At 38.8% G+C, this 14,011-nt stretch overlaps 1 protein-coding gene across 3 annotated transcripts in view; it reads right to left on the reverse strand.

The window, feature by feature from the left end:
- Cbl (E3 ubiquitin-protein ligase CBL) overlaps positions 1 to 13,765 on the reverse strand; it is a 34,147-nt gene extending 20,382 nt beyond the window's left edge. For 2 of the 3 annotated variants that reach the window (XM_011642389.3, XM_011642390.3), the window contains exon 1: positions 12,626 to 13,764. In XM_011642389.3, coding sequence (XP_011640691.1) covers positions 12,626 to 13,173 — 548 coding nt within the window. In that variant the 5' untranslated portion in view covers positions 13,174 to 13,764. Of the gene's footprint in view, positions 1 to 12,625 lie in introns of all 3 variants that reach the window. The other variant, XM_011642388.3, reaches the window with a different exon arrangement.
- Between the last annotated feature and the right edge of the window lie 246 nt (positions 13,766 to 14,011).

Here is a 14,011-nt window from a genome sequence, read left to right on the forward strand (position 1 = left end):
CTCTTCTCTCGTAGCACGGGAATGAAGGAGTGAAACGGGAGAAACGAGGACAAAAATTCTTTCTCTCCATTGGAAATGAAATCAATTCGCTCGCGTAGATTATTGTTCTCTCTCCCAGGACAATTTTATCGATATAATTAGACATTTCCCACAAAATGCAAAACTAAAATAAGCAAAATGAAATTTTAGGCAGAAAAAAATTGTAATAAAACGAATCGATAACATTGCGGGACATCATATCTTTTTCGGTCACGCGTGCAAATTTCGTCGCGTGAAAGTGATTGACGTGCAGCTTCACGTTCGAAAGTTACTCGTTCGGCTCAAATTCTTGCGCGATCGATCGATAGTTCTATTTTGGAAGTGTTTCCATTTCCGGCAGATTTAGGTCTCGAATCCGTATTCGCGAGATACGCATATACGCATATATTTCTATATATTTCTATACTTCTTCTCATGAAAGACGTCGTATCTCGGTTATCTCTTTTATAGGACTAAACGAGATGATATAACGGAGATATAGGGAAAGGTTCCGAGCATTTATGGGGAATCCTGGTAGACTCAATATGTCACAGGGGAGACCTTTGAAGGTTGAGAAACTATAGGAAATCGAGCCCGTATACGAGGTGAGGCCCGTATAAAACGCGGCAGATTAATCTCCCCCCCTCCCCTCTTCCCCTCCAAGTGTATATCGATTTAGAAAAAAGGAAAAGACAGTTTAAGTAAAAGTTACAGGGTATCGAGGGACATTTATAGCGGCCGCGCCAGTTTTATATAAATAAATGACGCCACACAGAGAGCTTACGTCATTTCCCAGAACTGTCAATGGCAGACATTTTCTCTCCGATCATGAATAAAGTTACTAAATTATCCTTTCATTTTATTTTCCTCGATATTTGTGTCAGCGATGCAAATAAATATCAATCTTAAATAGAAAGGAAAAAGAAACATTTTGCATTTGTGCGTCCTGAGAATCTAATCTGATTTCCAACTTTCCTTCGTGAAATTCCAAATGAAAGAGCGAAAGGCTCAATAAAATTTTTAAATTGTATCTTACGCTTTCGGCGGTTTCATTAAAGTACACAAAATAGTAAACGAATAAACCGATAAGAAAGAAGTATCGAAGGACATTTCTCGAGAAGTCTCTGCGAGACGAATTCCTATTAACCCCATTTAATTCGCCTGTCTCTCGGTCGACGCCGCGCCGCGCGAGGGACGTGTAAGGGATTGATCGATAACAATGACGTAAAGGAGCCTCTGAATTGTCATTTATGTCCAGCCTCTAAGGGCCGATATTGACGTTGCCAACATCAACGGAGCGTTACGCTTCCCCCGTGGAGGAAACACCTGGTTCCAGGAACGTATGTCACGTACGTATTATCCCGGCGCGAACGTTTATCAACAAAGTTTAGCCGTCAAAGGCGTCTAATTTCAACTTTAACCCTTTTCCGCCCACGCCAACGTGTACGAGTCCACCCCTCATCCCTCCGCTCCCGTGGCAGCGGCAGCAGCGGCGACAACGACGGCATCCCTCTCTCGCGTAAGATCCAGATGTAATTACGCAATGCGCAGTAAAAATACATCCGTGGAAAATGTCAGTGGAACGGCTGGAATTACATTTCAAGGACGCTGCGTTCAAAAGGTTCTGCATGCTCGCATGAACCTCTGACACGAGCACTCTCTTCTCTTTCGTTCCCTTCCCCAGCCGTCTCTTCCTTCAGCATCCACGACAACGACGACGACGGCGACAGTATCTCCGTAGTTAGAAACAACGTTCGATCGAACGCATTTTCCTTAGGGTATTTCCGGTCTGACATTTCCGATTGTCGTATATAAACGTCGTTGCAATTACTGCAATAATGTACTTGTAATTTACCTTCCTAAGAAATAAAAATTCTTCTTCCTCTTACATGCGATAAACAAATGTCGCCTCGGAACGAGATCGAGTATCTGCCACGCAAAAAAAATGTTTCGCTGGTCCGGCTAGAATTCTAAATGTTACAGTTAAAATGCATCGCTGTTCTTTGTAGCTGCTAGAAAATTCTCTGTCTGTACGTAAAATTTATAACAGCATTCTAACAATATATGCAAGAAAATTTAGGTCTCCTAACCAAATCACAGTTATTTTTATACATTGAAAAAAATGGTTTCATAAAAAATTATTTAGATACGAAAAATTAATTAAAACAGATAAATATCTAATATGCAGTGATATTATACATGTTTTATATCTAATCAATGTAAATGACAAAGATAGAATTTATATGTGAACAATTTGTCAAATTTAACAAGAAAATTTCTTTATGGCACCCAATCAGATAATAACTCACATTTCCTAAAAAATAGTTGTGTGATTCGATTATGATCTAAATTTTCTTGCATATATTGTTAGATGTTGCTGATATAAATTCTACGTACGACAGAAAATTTTTCAACAGGTACAACAAATTAAACATTTTAACTATAACGTTTTGAACCAATAAAATATTTTTTTGAGTATTTTACAGAGGTGTAATTAGTTATTATTTGACTGAACGCCAAGAAAAATTCTTGCTAAATTTGACAAATTGTTTAGATATAAACTCTGTTTCTGTCATCCTATACGATTAGATACAAAACATATGCGATGTTGCAGTGCTTGCTAATCATATTTATTTTAACTAATTTTATTTGCTATATTTGCAACATAATTTTTCTCAATGTGGAAAGATAGGAGAGAGGGGAAAAGACTCTAACTTGACAAGATATTTAACGAGATTTTGTTAAAGATTAAGCCAAAGTTGATACAAAAGGGAGGAAAAAGTTTGGTGGATCACTTTTAGAAACGAATTTTTATCCAAGCGTTCGCGGAAAAACTATCAAAATGTTCGTTGTCGGAAACGGATACTGGATGTTTTTCCTTCTTTTTTTAAACAGGAACTTGGAGTACAAATAGACGTGAAGAGAAGAGCGTAACATCGGCGCAATTTCCGTCGCGCGAACGATCGACGAGTCGACGTAACCAGCTCGATCTCGGACAGCCTCTCCTGAATGATATCTAACCTAACCTGACGCCGATAAAACGTGGGCCGGCAAGAGTAACTACTCCCCTCCCCCCCTCCTCCCGGCCTCGACCCATCCACCAACTCGTACGCCGCTCGTTTCAAACGACTCGCTCATTTTAATTCGCCTTAATCGCGACGTCACGTCCCCTTCCTTCCGCTTCGACTCACGTGCGGATGTGAGCTTAACTCACCGAACGGGTAGGGCAGAGTAGGCCAGGGTGCGGAACACGACCACCATCGTTGCTTTAGCCGTCTTTCGACATCGCACCGATCCCGCGTGACTGGCGAAACGGAGGCTTCCCGCGAGCATGCCGATTCATCCTCAAAATTACTCAAACCCGAAAAAAAATTTCTCCTAATTTTCAAGACAATTTGTTAAAAATTCCACATTAAAAAAAAAAATGTTTCGTTCGATCAGTTAGAATTCTAAACGTTATAGGTAAAACGCTGTTTTTTATTTGTTAAAAAATTGTCTTCGTACGTGACAATTTTCTAGCAGATACTTTATAAGCAATGTCTAACTATATATGCAAGAAAATTTAGGGCTCATAACTAAATCACACAGTCATTTTTAGAGATATGACTGGCTATTAATTTGACTGGTGCCATAGAGAAACTTTCTTGCTAAATTTAACAAATTTTGCATATATATATATATATATATATATATATATATATATAAATTCCCTCTCTCTCTCTCTCTCTCTCTCTCTCTCTCTCTCTCTCTCTCCTTCCTCTCTCTCATCTATATTGATTAAATGTGATATTACAGTACTTGTTCATTTATCCATTTTAAGTAAATTTTCGTATCTAGATAATTTTTGCTATATAAAATCATTTTTTTCAGTGCAGAATGTTTATTAAACTCGAAAAAAAGATTCTTCGATTTTCATGAAATAAAAATATTTCTAAACATATCTTACAAATAAATATACTATGCGGAGAGAATGGTTTTATTGGCAAATTTAAAAATTTGGCCAAATATTTTACACATTTAAAAATAGTTCCATCAAAATTATATCGGACACTTAAATATGATAATAATACTACAAAAATTTCTAAACTTTTAGTAACCAATTTGAATCATACATAGTAATTTTGAATTTCTAACAAAATTATTTCTGGTCAAACTTTTAGATTTGCCAGCAAAACTGTTCTCTCCATGTGCAAATTTATTGTAAAGTCTTTAATATTTTCTATTCATAAAATTTTATAAATCATAAAATAAAATTGACTCGAATTTCAACTAAATTTGAAAAAATTTTAAAAGAAATTATAAGGAAAAAATATTTTATTATTATTTGAGATTATTTGGGAATTTTGACTAACTGTATTATGCTATTAAATTTCAAATTTTATCCTCAAACTTTATTTTCAAAAATTACAAACAAAAAATTATATAATGATAATTGATGGTATAATGATAATTGGTAATTGATAATTGGTAACTAGTAATAAAATCCAACTTTTATAAAATTATTAAAATAAATATTTGTCTTCTCTTATTAAATATAATAATTATTAAAATAAATATTCGTTTAAAAGTTGTACCTAATATTGTACGAAATCATTGTTCGATATTGAAAGAATTAATTATAAAAGTATGGTTTTATGTTTAGAATGGATGAGTCCATTGGTATCGTTAACAAGTCAATGAACTAATTATCGATTATATAAAAACAAAATATAAAAAAGCAACTTCAAAAAAATTTCCTGATTTTCCATAAAATTTCTTAAAAATTTCAATTTTTCAATGTATAAACAAATTCCCGGAAAATTCCAAATTTTTCCAGAGATAATAGATATCTTAATTTTTTGAATCGAGCGTTTCTGCGAGATTTCCTTGGATTAAGAATTTTGGAGATAGAAACAATGAGATATCAATGAGAATATCCGATCTCGTGCAGATTGATTGAATCAATCTCTATTGAGCCGTCAAATGCGACACTGAAAGTCGAACTTAGATTTCTGCATTTATAATGCGGAAAACTGAGCTCATATCATATGTCGGTTTAGATATTCTATATCTCATTACACACATAACAAGAACACATATCAAGCGTCTCATATGGAATCTTGGAAAATATGAAAGTTGATATTCAAAAATATTACGACTTTAATTAATGTCATTAATGTCAACGATTTTAAAATATTAGGGCTGTGATATGTGGGCTGAGTAAAGTCTAATTTTATTATGCGATTTATGTCCATTTCTATCAATAGCTATTAATTTTAATCTCAATTTAATTTGCTCTTTATCTTTTTTCTGATTCTTAAAACTAAAAAAGATAAAAAGTAAGTTAAACCGAGATTAAAGTTAATCTACATTGATAGAAATGAATACTAATCTGTCAGATTAAAAGATATCCTACTCAAATCGAATAACTGACAACAGCTTTCAGAGAAAATGAGGAAAACTGAAACTATTATAACTTGATAACTTTTTTATCACTGTTTTGATAAAAATCTATTATATCTATTTTTCTTTACAAAGTTAATAAAATATTAAAGACTAATATTTACGTATTATCAGTCTTTTCAATGTCGTGAACATGATAGGCCGGTCTCTTTTGTGAAGAATGACTAACGCGTACCGCATCTAATTGCGAATGACACTACTCTGGATTCCCATCCCCAGTCGGACCGGAAGATTAAACTTGGTGCGATCTCGGGGGACGTGCTCGGTTAGTTACGACACTATCACGATACGTGTTGCTCACGGCTTAAAAGAGCCGGCATTGTATACGCACACGCTGGGGACCGGATGTTCGCGGATCATTTGACCGGAAACTGAAGGTTCGCGCATCGGCGTAATCGAGCGGCTCGCCACATGCTAATCGCGCTGCAATCGCCGCATCCTACATATTGCAAAATGCCAGGCCGTTCCTCGATAGAGAAACATTTATAGTAGATACTGAATAAACGAGCGCTGTTTTTTTTTTTTTTTTAGAACAAAAAAGGAAAAAATATAGCAGGTCCAGATAATACCGTGAATATTATTCCTCTTCTAGAATAAATGAAATACATCCATACACAGAAAAAAAAATTAGTCTAATTTTAAATCTAGATAAATATTCTTGTACATAACAACTACAAACAACGCGAAACATGGCATTTCCTCGGCAAGCAGGATCTTGGTTGCTAAAGTCTTTTAATATGAAATAAATTCAATTAATTATATTATCAACTACGTGGCTCTATAATAGTAGCTCGATGATCAATATTATTGATATCGATTAAAATCCCTTTTATTATCCCCCCCTACCGGAAATATATATTGTTGAAATATATATATGTTGTAGTTTGTTAGTTAATATGTACTCGGCCTACATATATCTATGTATTGTTTATTCTCGTACATATAAGCAAGAATATTATAATCTTTTTAAAAATTTTAGTCTTAATTTGATTGAATTCCTATTGATGCAAATATTATCTTTTGCTCAACTTAAAACTAAAAATCTTATCTCTTAAAGGATTGTGCTTATATATGAAAATATAGTGTTTATTTAAGACTTAAATAGTCTTTGTTTAAGATTATTTTTTGCGATATAAATTTAAATATTATATTTTTTGTAAATTTTACATTTAACTTTTAAAACTCGATTTTTAACTCGCATTTTTTGCTAAATATTCTAATATAAATTGAATCATAATTAAAGAAGAAGAGAATAAAGAAAAATAAAGAAAAGATTTTCTCATTATACATAATAAGATTTTTTCTCCACGTTTTTTTCTAACTCGTATAGTCTACATGAAAGTATGTAGAAATAGAATTTATTCTGTAGAAAAATTATAATCCCGAACTTTAATAATTGTGTTTGTATGCAAAGTAATTTTTCTCACATGTAATAAATCTAAGGCATAAAGTTATTTGTATCTTATGAATAATGAAACGATAAATCTTTGTTCCTTTTTAAATATTGCTAAGAAACAGTAATATAATGGTGCGTTGTAATAATTCTTGCAATTATATACTGCGCTTAATTAATGCCTAGGGAGAAATAATGAACTAGTAGTTTATGCATACTAAAGTTATGAATTATGATTTCTCGCCTTTCCCTAAACATTAATAAATCATAACGTTATGCGCTAAACTTCATCGAAATTGAAAAGAATAATGACAAAAAAGATATTACTTTACAAATTATAAGATTCAATATTACCATTTTATTAATAGAAAGTAACGCTTTAAAAATAAAAATGTAACAATAAGTTTATTTAAATTGCTGTTCAAGCACAAGAAAGAACAATATTTTAGTCAATCAAAAATTAGATAAATAATGAAACGATAAATCTTTGTTCCTTTTTAAATATTGCTAAGAAACAGTAATATAATGGTGCGTTGTAATAATTCTTGCAATTATATACAAAAAAAAAAAAAGAAAAAAGAAAAAAGAAAAAATACACGAAATAAAATGTCCGAAAATCGCTCATGAAAAAAACGAAACTTTTCTCGCCAAAAGTTACGAAGTCGTGAAAAAAACATTGGCGGTTTTTGAAGAGAAATGTTAACGAGATAGGCCCGATCAGGTTTATGCGGATTGATGAACAAGCGACCCGATATTGACGCGCATGTTCAAAGTTCGACGTTCCGGTGTGCGAGCGCGTGCAACGAAATACGCGACATGCGCCGCCGCGCAGAGCGCCGAGTGAGCGGTCATTCATGAATTGACTCGTCTCTCCCGCTCATTTATTTATATACTAGCCGACACATAAGTCATCGTCGCCGTCGCCACCGCTGCCGCCGCATACGACCACGGTGCAACGACGCGATGCGACGCGACGCGAGACGATGCGATGCGAGACGAGACGAGGAGAAACGAGGATCGCGCGTCGCGCGACATTTTCTCATTAATTCCGTAGGAGCACGTCCGCGGATGACGATAACGGTCGATACCATCGTATCAGGGACGATCGCGCGGGGGCGGGAGAACGAACGAGCGGGTGGGCGGGCGGCCGCAAGGTCGCCGGATGTAGCGCGCGCACGTACACCGGAAGCGGAGCCGCGTGCAAGGTGTGAGTCTCCCTCCCCTTGCCGGTCGTCGGTTGATCCGCGCGAGAAGTGCATGTGCTACGCGATCGCGTGGGAAGAATCGAGAGGGAAGACGCGCTTTGAGAGCAGAATAGGAACGCAAGAATCCGCCGCACGCGACTCGGAAATGTCGACGAATGAGCCATATCCGTCCTTTTTTTTTGGATAGAAATATGTATATCTGATATAAGGACAATAGATAGTGAATCCTTTTTTTTATTAAGAATTTTATTAAGAATAGCGCTTGCTAAGCAAAATAATAATTCGTGGACATTATATTTTTTTTTTTTTTGGTCGAATAATTTTTAATCGAAATTACAAGATTTATAAGATCTAATCGGGAAAACTGTCGAAACTAACAAAGAATAAGGCTTGGAACATATTTTAAATATTATGTTCAAGAAATAGTTGCTGTACTCTTTATTATCTTCTTATATTATCTATATTATCTTCTTTTTTCCTTCTGTCCTATGGCTGACATTTTGTTGTTAATGCTGTATTATGTTAATACCCAACAGCTTTCTGATAATGTTTCGTTAAGCTACGACATTAACAGAAAATTAGTCTTCAACAATCATAATGAAAACAGACTGTTCAGGGGTATCATTTTAATTATCTTTAAAATATTAAAAAATATGTACATAATTCGTCCGGTTCGATGTTTTTCCTAATATCTCCGTGATTCCGCGTAAGTAAATGTCACTGCGTACGAATAATTTAACTCTCAAATAATTTTCAAATAATTTAATTTTTTCACGTGTAGTCTGCGAACCTCAATTATAACAACAATGATGTAATCATCGATCGATTACTCGCTTCGAGATGACGACAGGGATGACGGTCGAATTTCTATGACGTGATACGCGATACGTTCGCGCGATTTGGAAAGGAGAAAGCCAATACGATCCAGAAACGGCCGCCTCATTATTCTGGCTATTCGCGGACGAGATGATGATGATGACGTTGCGACGCAACGACGCGTCGAACGTCGATGACAACAGTCATCGGTAACAGTTCTCGGGGCCGGATGTCGTCGACCGCTGATTTCCCGGAGTCCGCGATGCGGGAACGCATTCCGGGTGGAATCGTCAAACAGGAAGTTGTTTCACGCTAATGCAGCAGTATCTTCGCTAGGTGTTTCCCGGCTCGCATGCGCGAGTCGCTTACACGCGGCCTAGAGTGCATTTACCGTTCCAACGCGACGCGACATGCGAGGAGAGGAGAAATCAGAGAAGGGGGACGGCCGCCTTTGCTCCCCCTCCCGTCGTCGCCATGGCATGCGTGCGAGCGCGCGTTTGCGTGTATGTGGGCGCACGCCATCACGACGACGACGATTCGCCACCGACGGATAAATGCGAGCCGACCAACCGGATAGAGCATTCTACGTTTATTACTGCCGAATGCATTAAATCGCGACGTCGCGGGTCAACACACGCGATTGACGTCAGAACGCGACGCGACGGCTTCGCGAAAGCGACACCGATGCTCGCGAGATGATACTCATATGACTCTTACATAATACACGTTTCTCGCAAGTTTCTTTTTCTTCTTTTTTTTTTTCGTTTCTTCTCCCGTAATGAGAATATCGAGGTACGAAGAATTTCCGAATTAGAGCTGAGTATCACCGAGCTTCAATTTTCTTGGTATTTTAATTCTGGTCGTTTTTATCACAAGCATAGATAATATCAAAAATAGAAGAATCACAGGAAAGCTGATCTCCTCTCCTGAAAGCTGAATCTCTCCTCGTTTTACCTTCGCGAAGATAGATGATGAAGATAAAAAAAAGTTATTATCGAATCGTATAGCGAAAATATCGTGTAGCGCATCCTGGGGTGGGCATCCTGAGATCCATCGGATGCTGATACAATTGTCAGAACTTTGAAATTTGTTTTCGGAGACTCCTTGAAGAAGAGCCAAAACTTTATGAATTACGTTACAGTGTTACACGTTTTAGCACACGTATATATCATCCCAGGACTCTCTCGTGTATCCTTAGAAGGACCCGCCTTCCCCCAGGACTAAATATATACTTCCCCTCTATCTCTTTGCCGCGCGCAAAAATTTTCGATACACCACCACCTTGCGCACCGCCCGACTTCCGGTCGATAAAACGCATTCTCTATAGAGAACCCGTAGTTGCACACGAGCCGACACATGTCCCGCTTTTCGGGCACGATAATAATGTCAATATCAACGATAGACGTCCGGTTTTGTCTTGCTCGCTCGCTCATTCGCTACCAGGGGAACGCTCCCTCCTTTTTGCCCCTCCCTCTCCAGCGCAACATCATTCCCCTACCGCGGCTTCGTGCACGATTTTTAGGTTAGGTGTGCGCACGTGCGAGCTCCGTTCTCGCGCCTTTATCACTCGTTTTTACGCACGTTCACCCGGAGAGACAGTTCCCCGCGAACCACGTGGGCGGACAAGTGTCATCCCGCGGATCGTGGTCGGAAATGTATGATGGCAGAACGGAAGGGACGGCGGAGAGGGGAGGAAGGAAGAGGAAGAAAGGGGTCACGCAGTTAAGCGTGCATAATATTTCACCGAAGGATCTGTTTACTTGGCACGAGACGCGCTGCCATCGGGTTCCCTCCCCTGGGAAAGTTTCGCCGTCAAGTCGATAAATTTGTTACGTGAAGAGTACGCGAGATGCAGGAAACCCTGGACGCCCGCGACACGATTGACCGAACCTGTATCCTTTAAATCCTTCGGAGCTTAGGAAAGTTCACAGACCTTCGAAGCGAAGGCATTGCCGTACTAATTCCGGAATAGCTGTATAAATCTCTTCGAAGCTCTCTTCCGCCCTCCCCCCCTCTATCTCTGTCTTTCTGTTCACGAAAGTCGATGAATCTTTTTGAACGAGAAGCAAAGTTGTAAAGAGCGAAGTTTCGGATAACCGAGAAATCCAAGACTTGTACAAGAATTGGCAGCGCTTATAAAATATTAAAATCGAAATTCTCTCTTTATTCCCCCCCCTTCCCGAGATTCTAATACCCTGGAGATTTTTATAATCCCGGCGATCGTGGAAATTCGTACAGGAGTCGATGGGATTTTCTTGTAGCACAGCGAAATAGATGAATGAACGTAGTGAAACTTTAGACCTGTCGTGATCCTCAGGTCAACTTCGTTACGCGTGAGCGAAGAATATGTTTACGGAGATAAAAATATTGTTCTCTAAACGCGAAATAATCTTTAAATTTTAAGATCTTTTGATAGAAGATTTCAAGACTTTCCTGGTAATCGATTCTTTCTTTAAGAAATGTTTGACGTTTACGAAATGTCAAGTAAAAACATCACTTGTCAGATTTAATAATTTTTGTGTTCCGAGATAGTTGCTTCACTTTGCACTCCGAAGGGAAAATGAATTTTTCTTGACTAGAAAAGTGCAGCGTGGTCTCGGACTCATCAATTTCCGACAGCCAAATTACACCAAAATTGGCAATATCTGCGAAAGGCAAAAGGTCATCCTCTAAGTTTAATCCTCGAATTCCGAGATCCTTAAATATTGTACTACCATGTGATATACATTTTCTTCAATCTCAATTAAAAAAATGTAGTATGATTTCGGGCCTTTCGATTCTTCATTATTTCAACTTAATTATAAGAAAATTGGCATATCTTTTCAAAAGAGAAAAAAAGCACTGTTCATAATTCTCGAGAGATTCAAACATCTTATTTCAAAAGATGAATTTTTCTTCAATATTTATTCATCATTGCGATCTTGGATTCTTCAATCCTCGAATTCTAAAATTCTCAAATATTGAACATTTCAATGTTCAGTAAAATTTGCTGTAAAAATTTTTCAACAATCTCTCTTAAAAATGCAAGATTTGACTTCATTGTCTACTTCTACTAAATTTAATTTATTTATTTTTTTCTTAAAATTAGAAAAAGTTAAAATGTGAATTAAACCGAGATTAATTTACATTGATAAAATTGGACATAGAAGAATCGAATCATTGACAATATTTGCAACAAAACGGAAGTTTCGCGTTTAACAATTTAAAGTCTGAATCTATAAATTACGATCTAAAGTTGTGACGAAATTTGTGCAGAGTTTTGACTAAAAATTTAACGCGATTTCAGATCCTTCACGATCCTGAAAGCGGAATTTGATATTTTACGACCTGAAATCTGTCATCATTTTTCAAGAATCATTCACTGACTGTCGAATGTCATTTTATTTTGTATGTTTACATATACATATACATATATAAACATTTTATTTTTATGCTCCGCCTAACTGTTTGTTTACTGTGTTCCATTTACTTTGCTCTATTGTAGATAAGCATTACAGTAGCTGCTTGGTTGATATCTCATTTTTCGCGTGCTTATCTTCCTCATTCATGCTCTCAGTCATTTATTTGTCTTGTTAAAGCCCATCTTTCACGCAATTATTATTATTATTCTCGAATTTCTTTCCGCGCGCAAAAGCTGGAGGATCATCCGTAAAACTCACAACTTCGGAAGCCCTCGTTTCCCCCCGATTTCAAGAGGATTCGCTCTCGAGACTGATGAGAAAAAGGATGAGACACGGGGACATCGTCGTACCTGTTCCCGAAGCGCTCTTTCCAAAATTCAGCCGCGTCCGCCTTGGTGATGCGAAACTGATCGCCGGCGAATACTCCGTTGGGAAATATGGCCTTCAGCTCGGACAGCATGTGGCTGAACACGAGGCTGAGTTTGGTGAGGTTACGACGATAATGGGACGTCTCGTCAAACATCTTCTCCTTGCCCTCCTTGAACAGCTTGATGGCCTGCTTGCACTTACGCATCAGGTTGTTGATGAACACGCAGAAGTGCTCGTTGCTGTGCAGCACCTGCATGCGGTCCTCGTACTTGCTGTAGATGAGCCGCAGTCGCTGATACGTGTCCGGCAGGATGTCGAGGATAAACGGCGGCGAGTTCTTCAGGTTCATGCGCTGGTGCTGGCAAAGCTTCACCACTTTGTCCATCAGCTTCCAGGTCTTATCGAGCGTACGCTTGTCAGTCGAGAGCTTAGGCGGCGTCATCGCGTCCGCGAAGCGGCCGTGCAGTTTCTGGAAGATCGAGCCGATGTGGACGGCGCGAGTGCGACTGCTGTGTCCGGACGACGACATCTTGACGGACGTGTGTCCGCTTTGCGTGCCTGCGTGCGTGAATGCGTGTCCGCGTCCGTTAATACACGGAGGATCTTTTCCTCTCGTTTCCGTTTCTCCTATCCGAACTAACACACTCGGGCACCTCGACTTCTCTTTCTCCCTTTATTCTCACCTCACACCCTACCTGGCGCGCGGTGGCGGTGGCGGTGGCGGCGGTGGTGATGGTGGTGGTGGCGGCGGTGGCGAGCACTCGCGCTATACTTAAGGTTAACCCGCACACACACACGGCGGAGCGATAGATCGGCACGCGCATATCTCAGCGGGACGCGGGCACGGCCACGACAACGTCCCCACAAAGTCGCGGACACGGGATGCAACGCCGAAGTCTCGCGCGGTACCGCATCCTATCTTTATCTTTCCTTTGCACTCTTTCTCTCTCTATTTCTATCTCCCTCTTTTTCGATCACCGATTGACAATTGCAATCAAGCCGAATACTCCGCGGGACGAATCTAACGACACTGACACAGACTGTGCGAGCGGGACCAAACGTGAGCGTACCGCGAACCCGTGGCTGTTGCTCGCCGTCTCTCACTTCGCCGAGACGCCGCCGCAACGCTGACGTCGTGAAGACGGCGCATGCGCGCCCATCGGCGCGCGATTCGAAAGCGCGTGTTCGCTGAAATATTGCAAGGCGACAAAATTATATGTTTGTTGCATTTTTGCATTTCTTTTCTTTTGGAAATTCTCCTTGTTTAGATGTAAAATTGCTTTAGGCAACTGATAACTAATACTATAATTTTATCTCTGCCGTCTATTTTAACGCAATTTGCATTATTCTATCTACAATTTGTTATT

Source organism: Pogonomyrmex barbatus, unplaced genomic scaffold (assembly GCF_055798465.1).
Source record: "Pogonomyrmex barbatus isolate J1 unplaced genomic scaffold, ASM5579846v1 scaffold3, whole genome shotgun sequence".
Taxonomy (NCBI): domain Eukaryota; kingdom Metazoa; phylum Arthropoda; class Insecta; order Hymenoptera; family Formicidae; genus Pogonomyrmex; species Pogonomyrmex barbatus.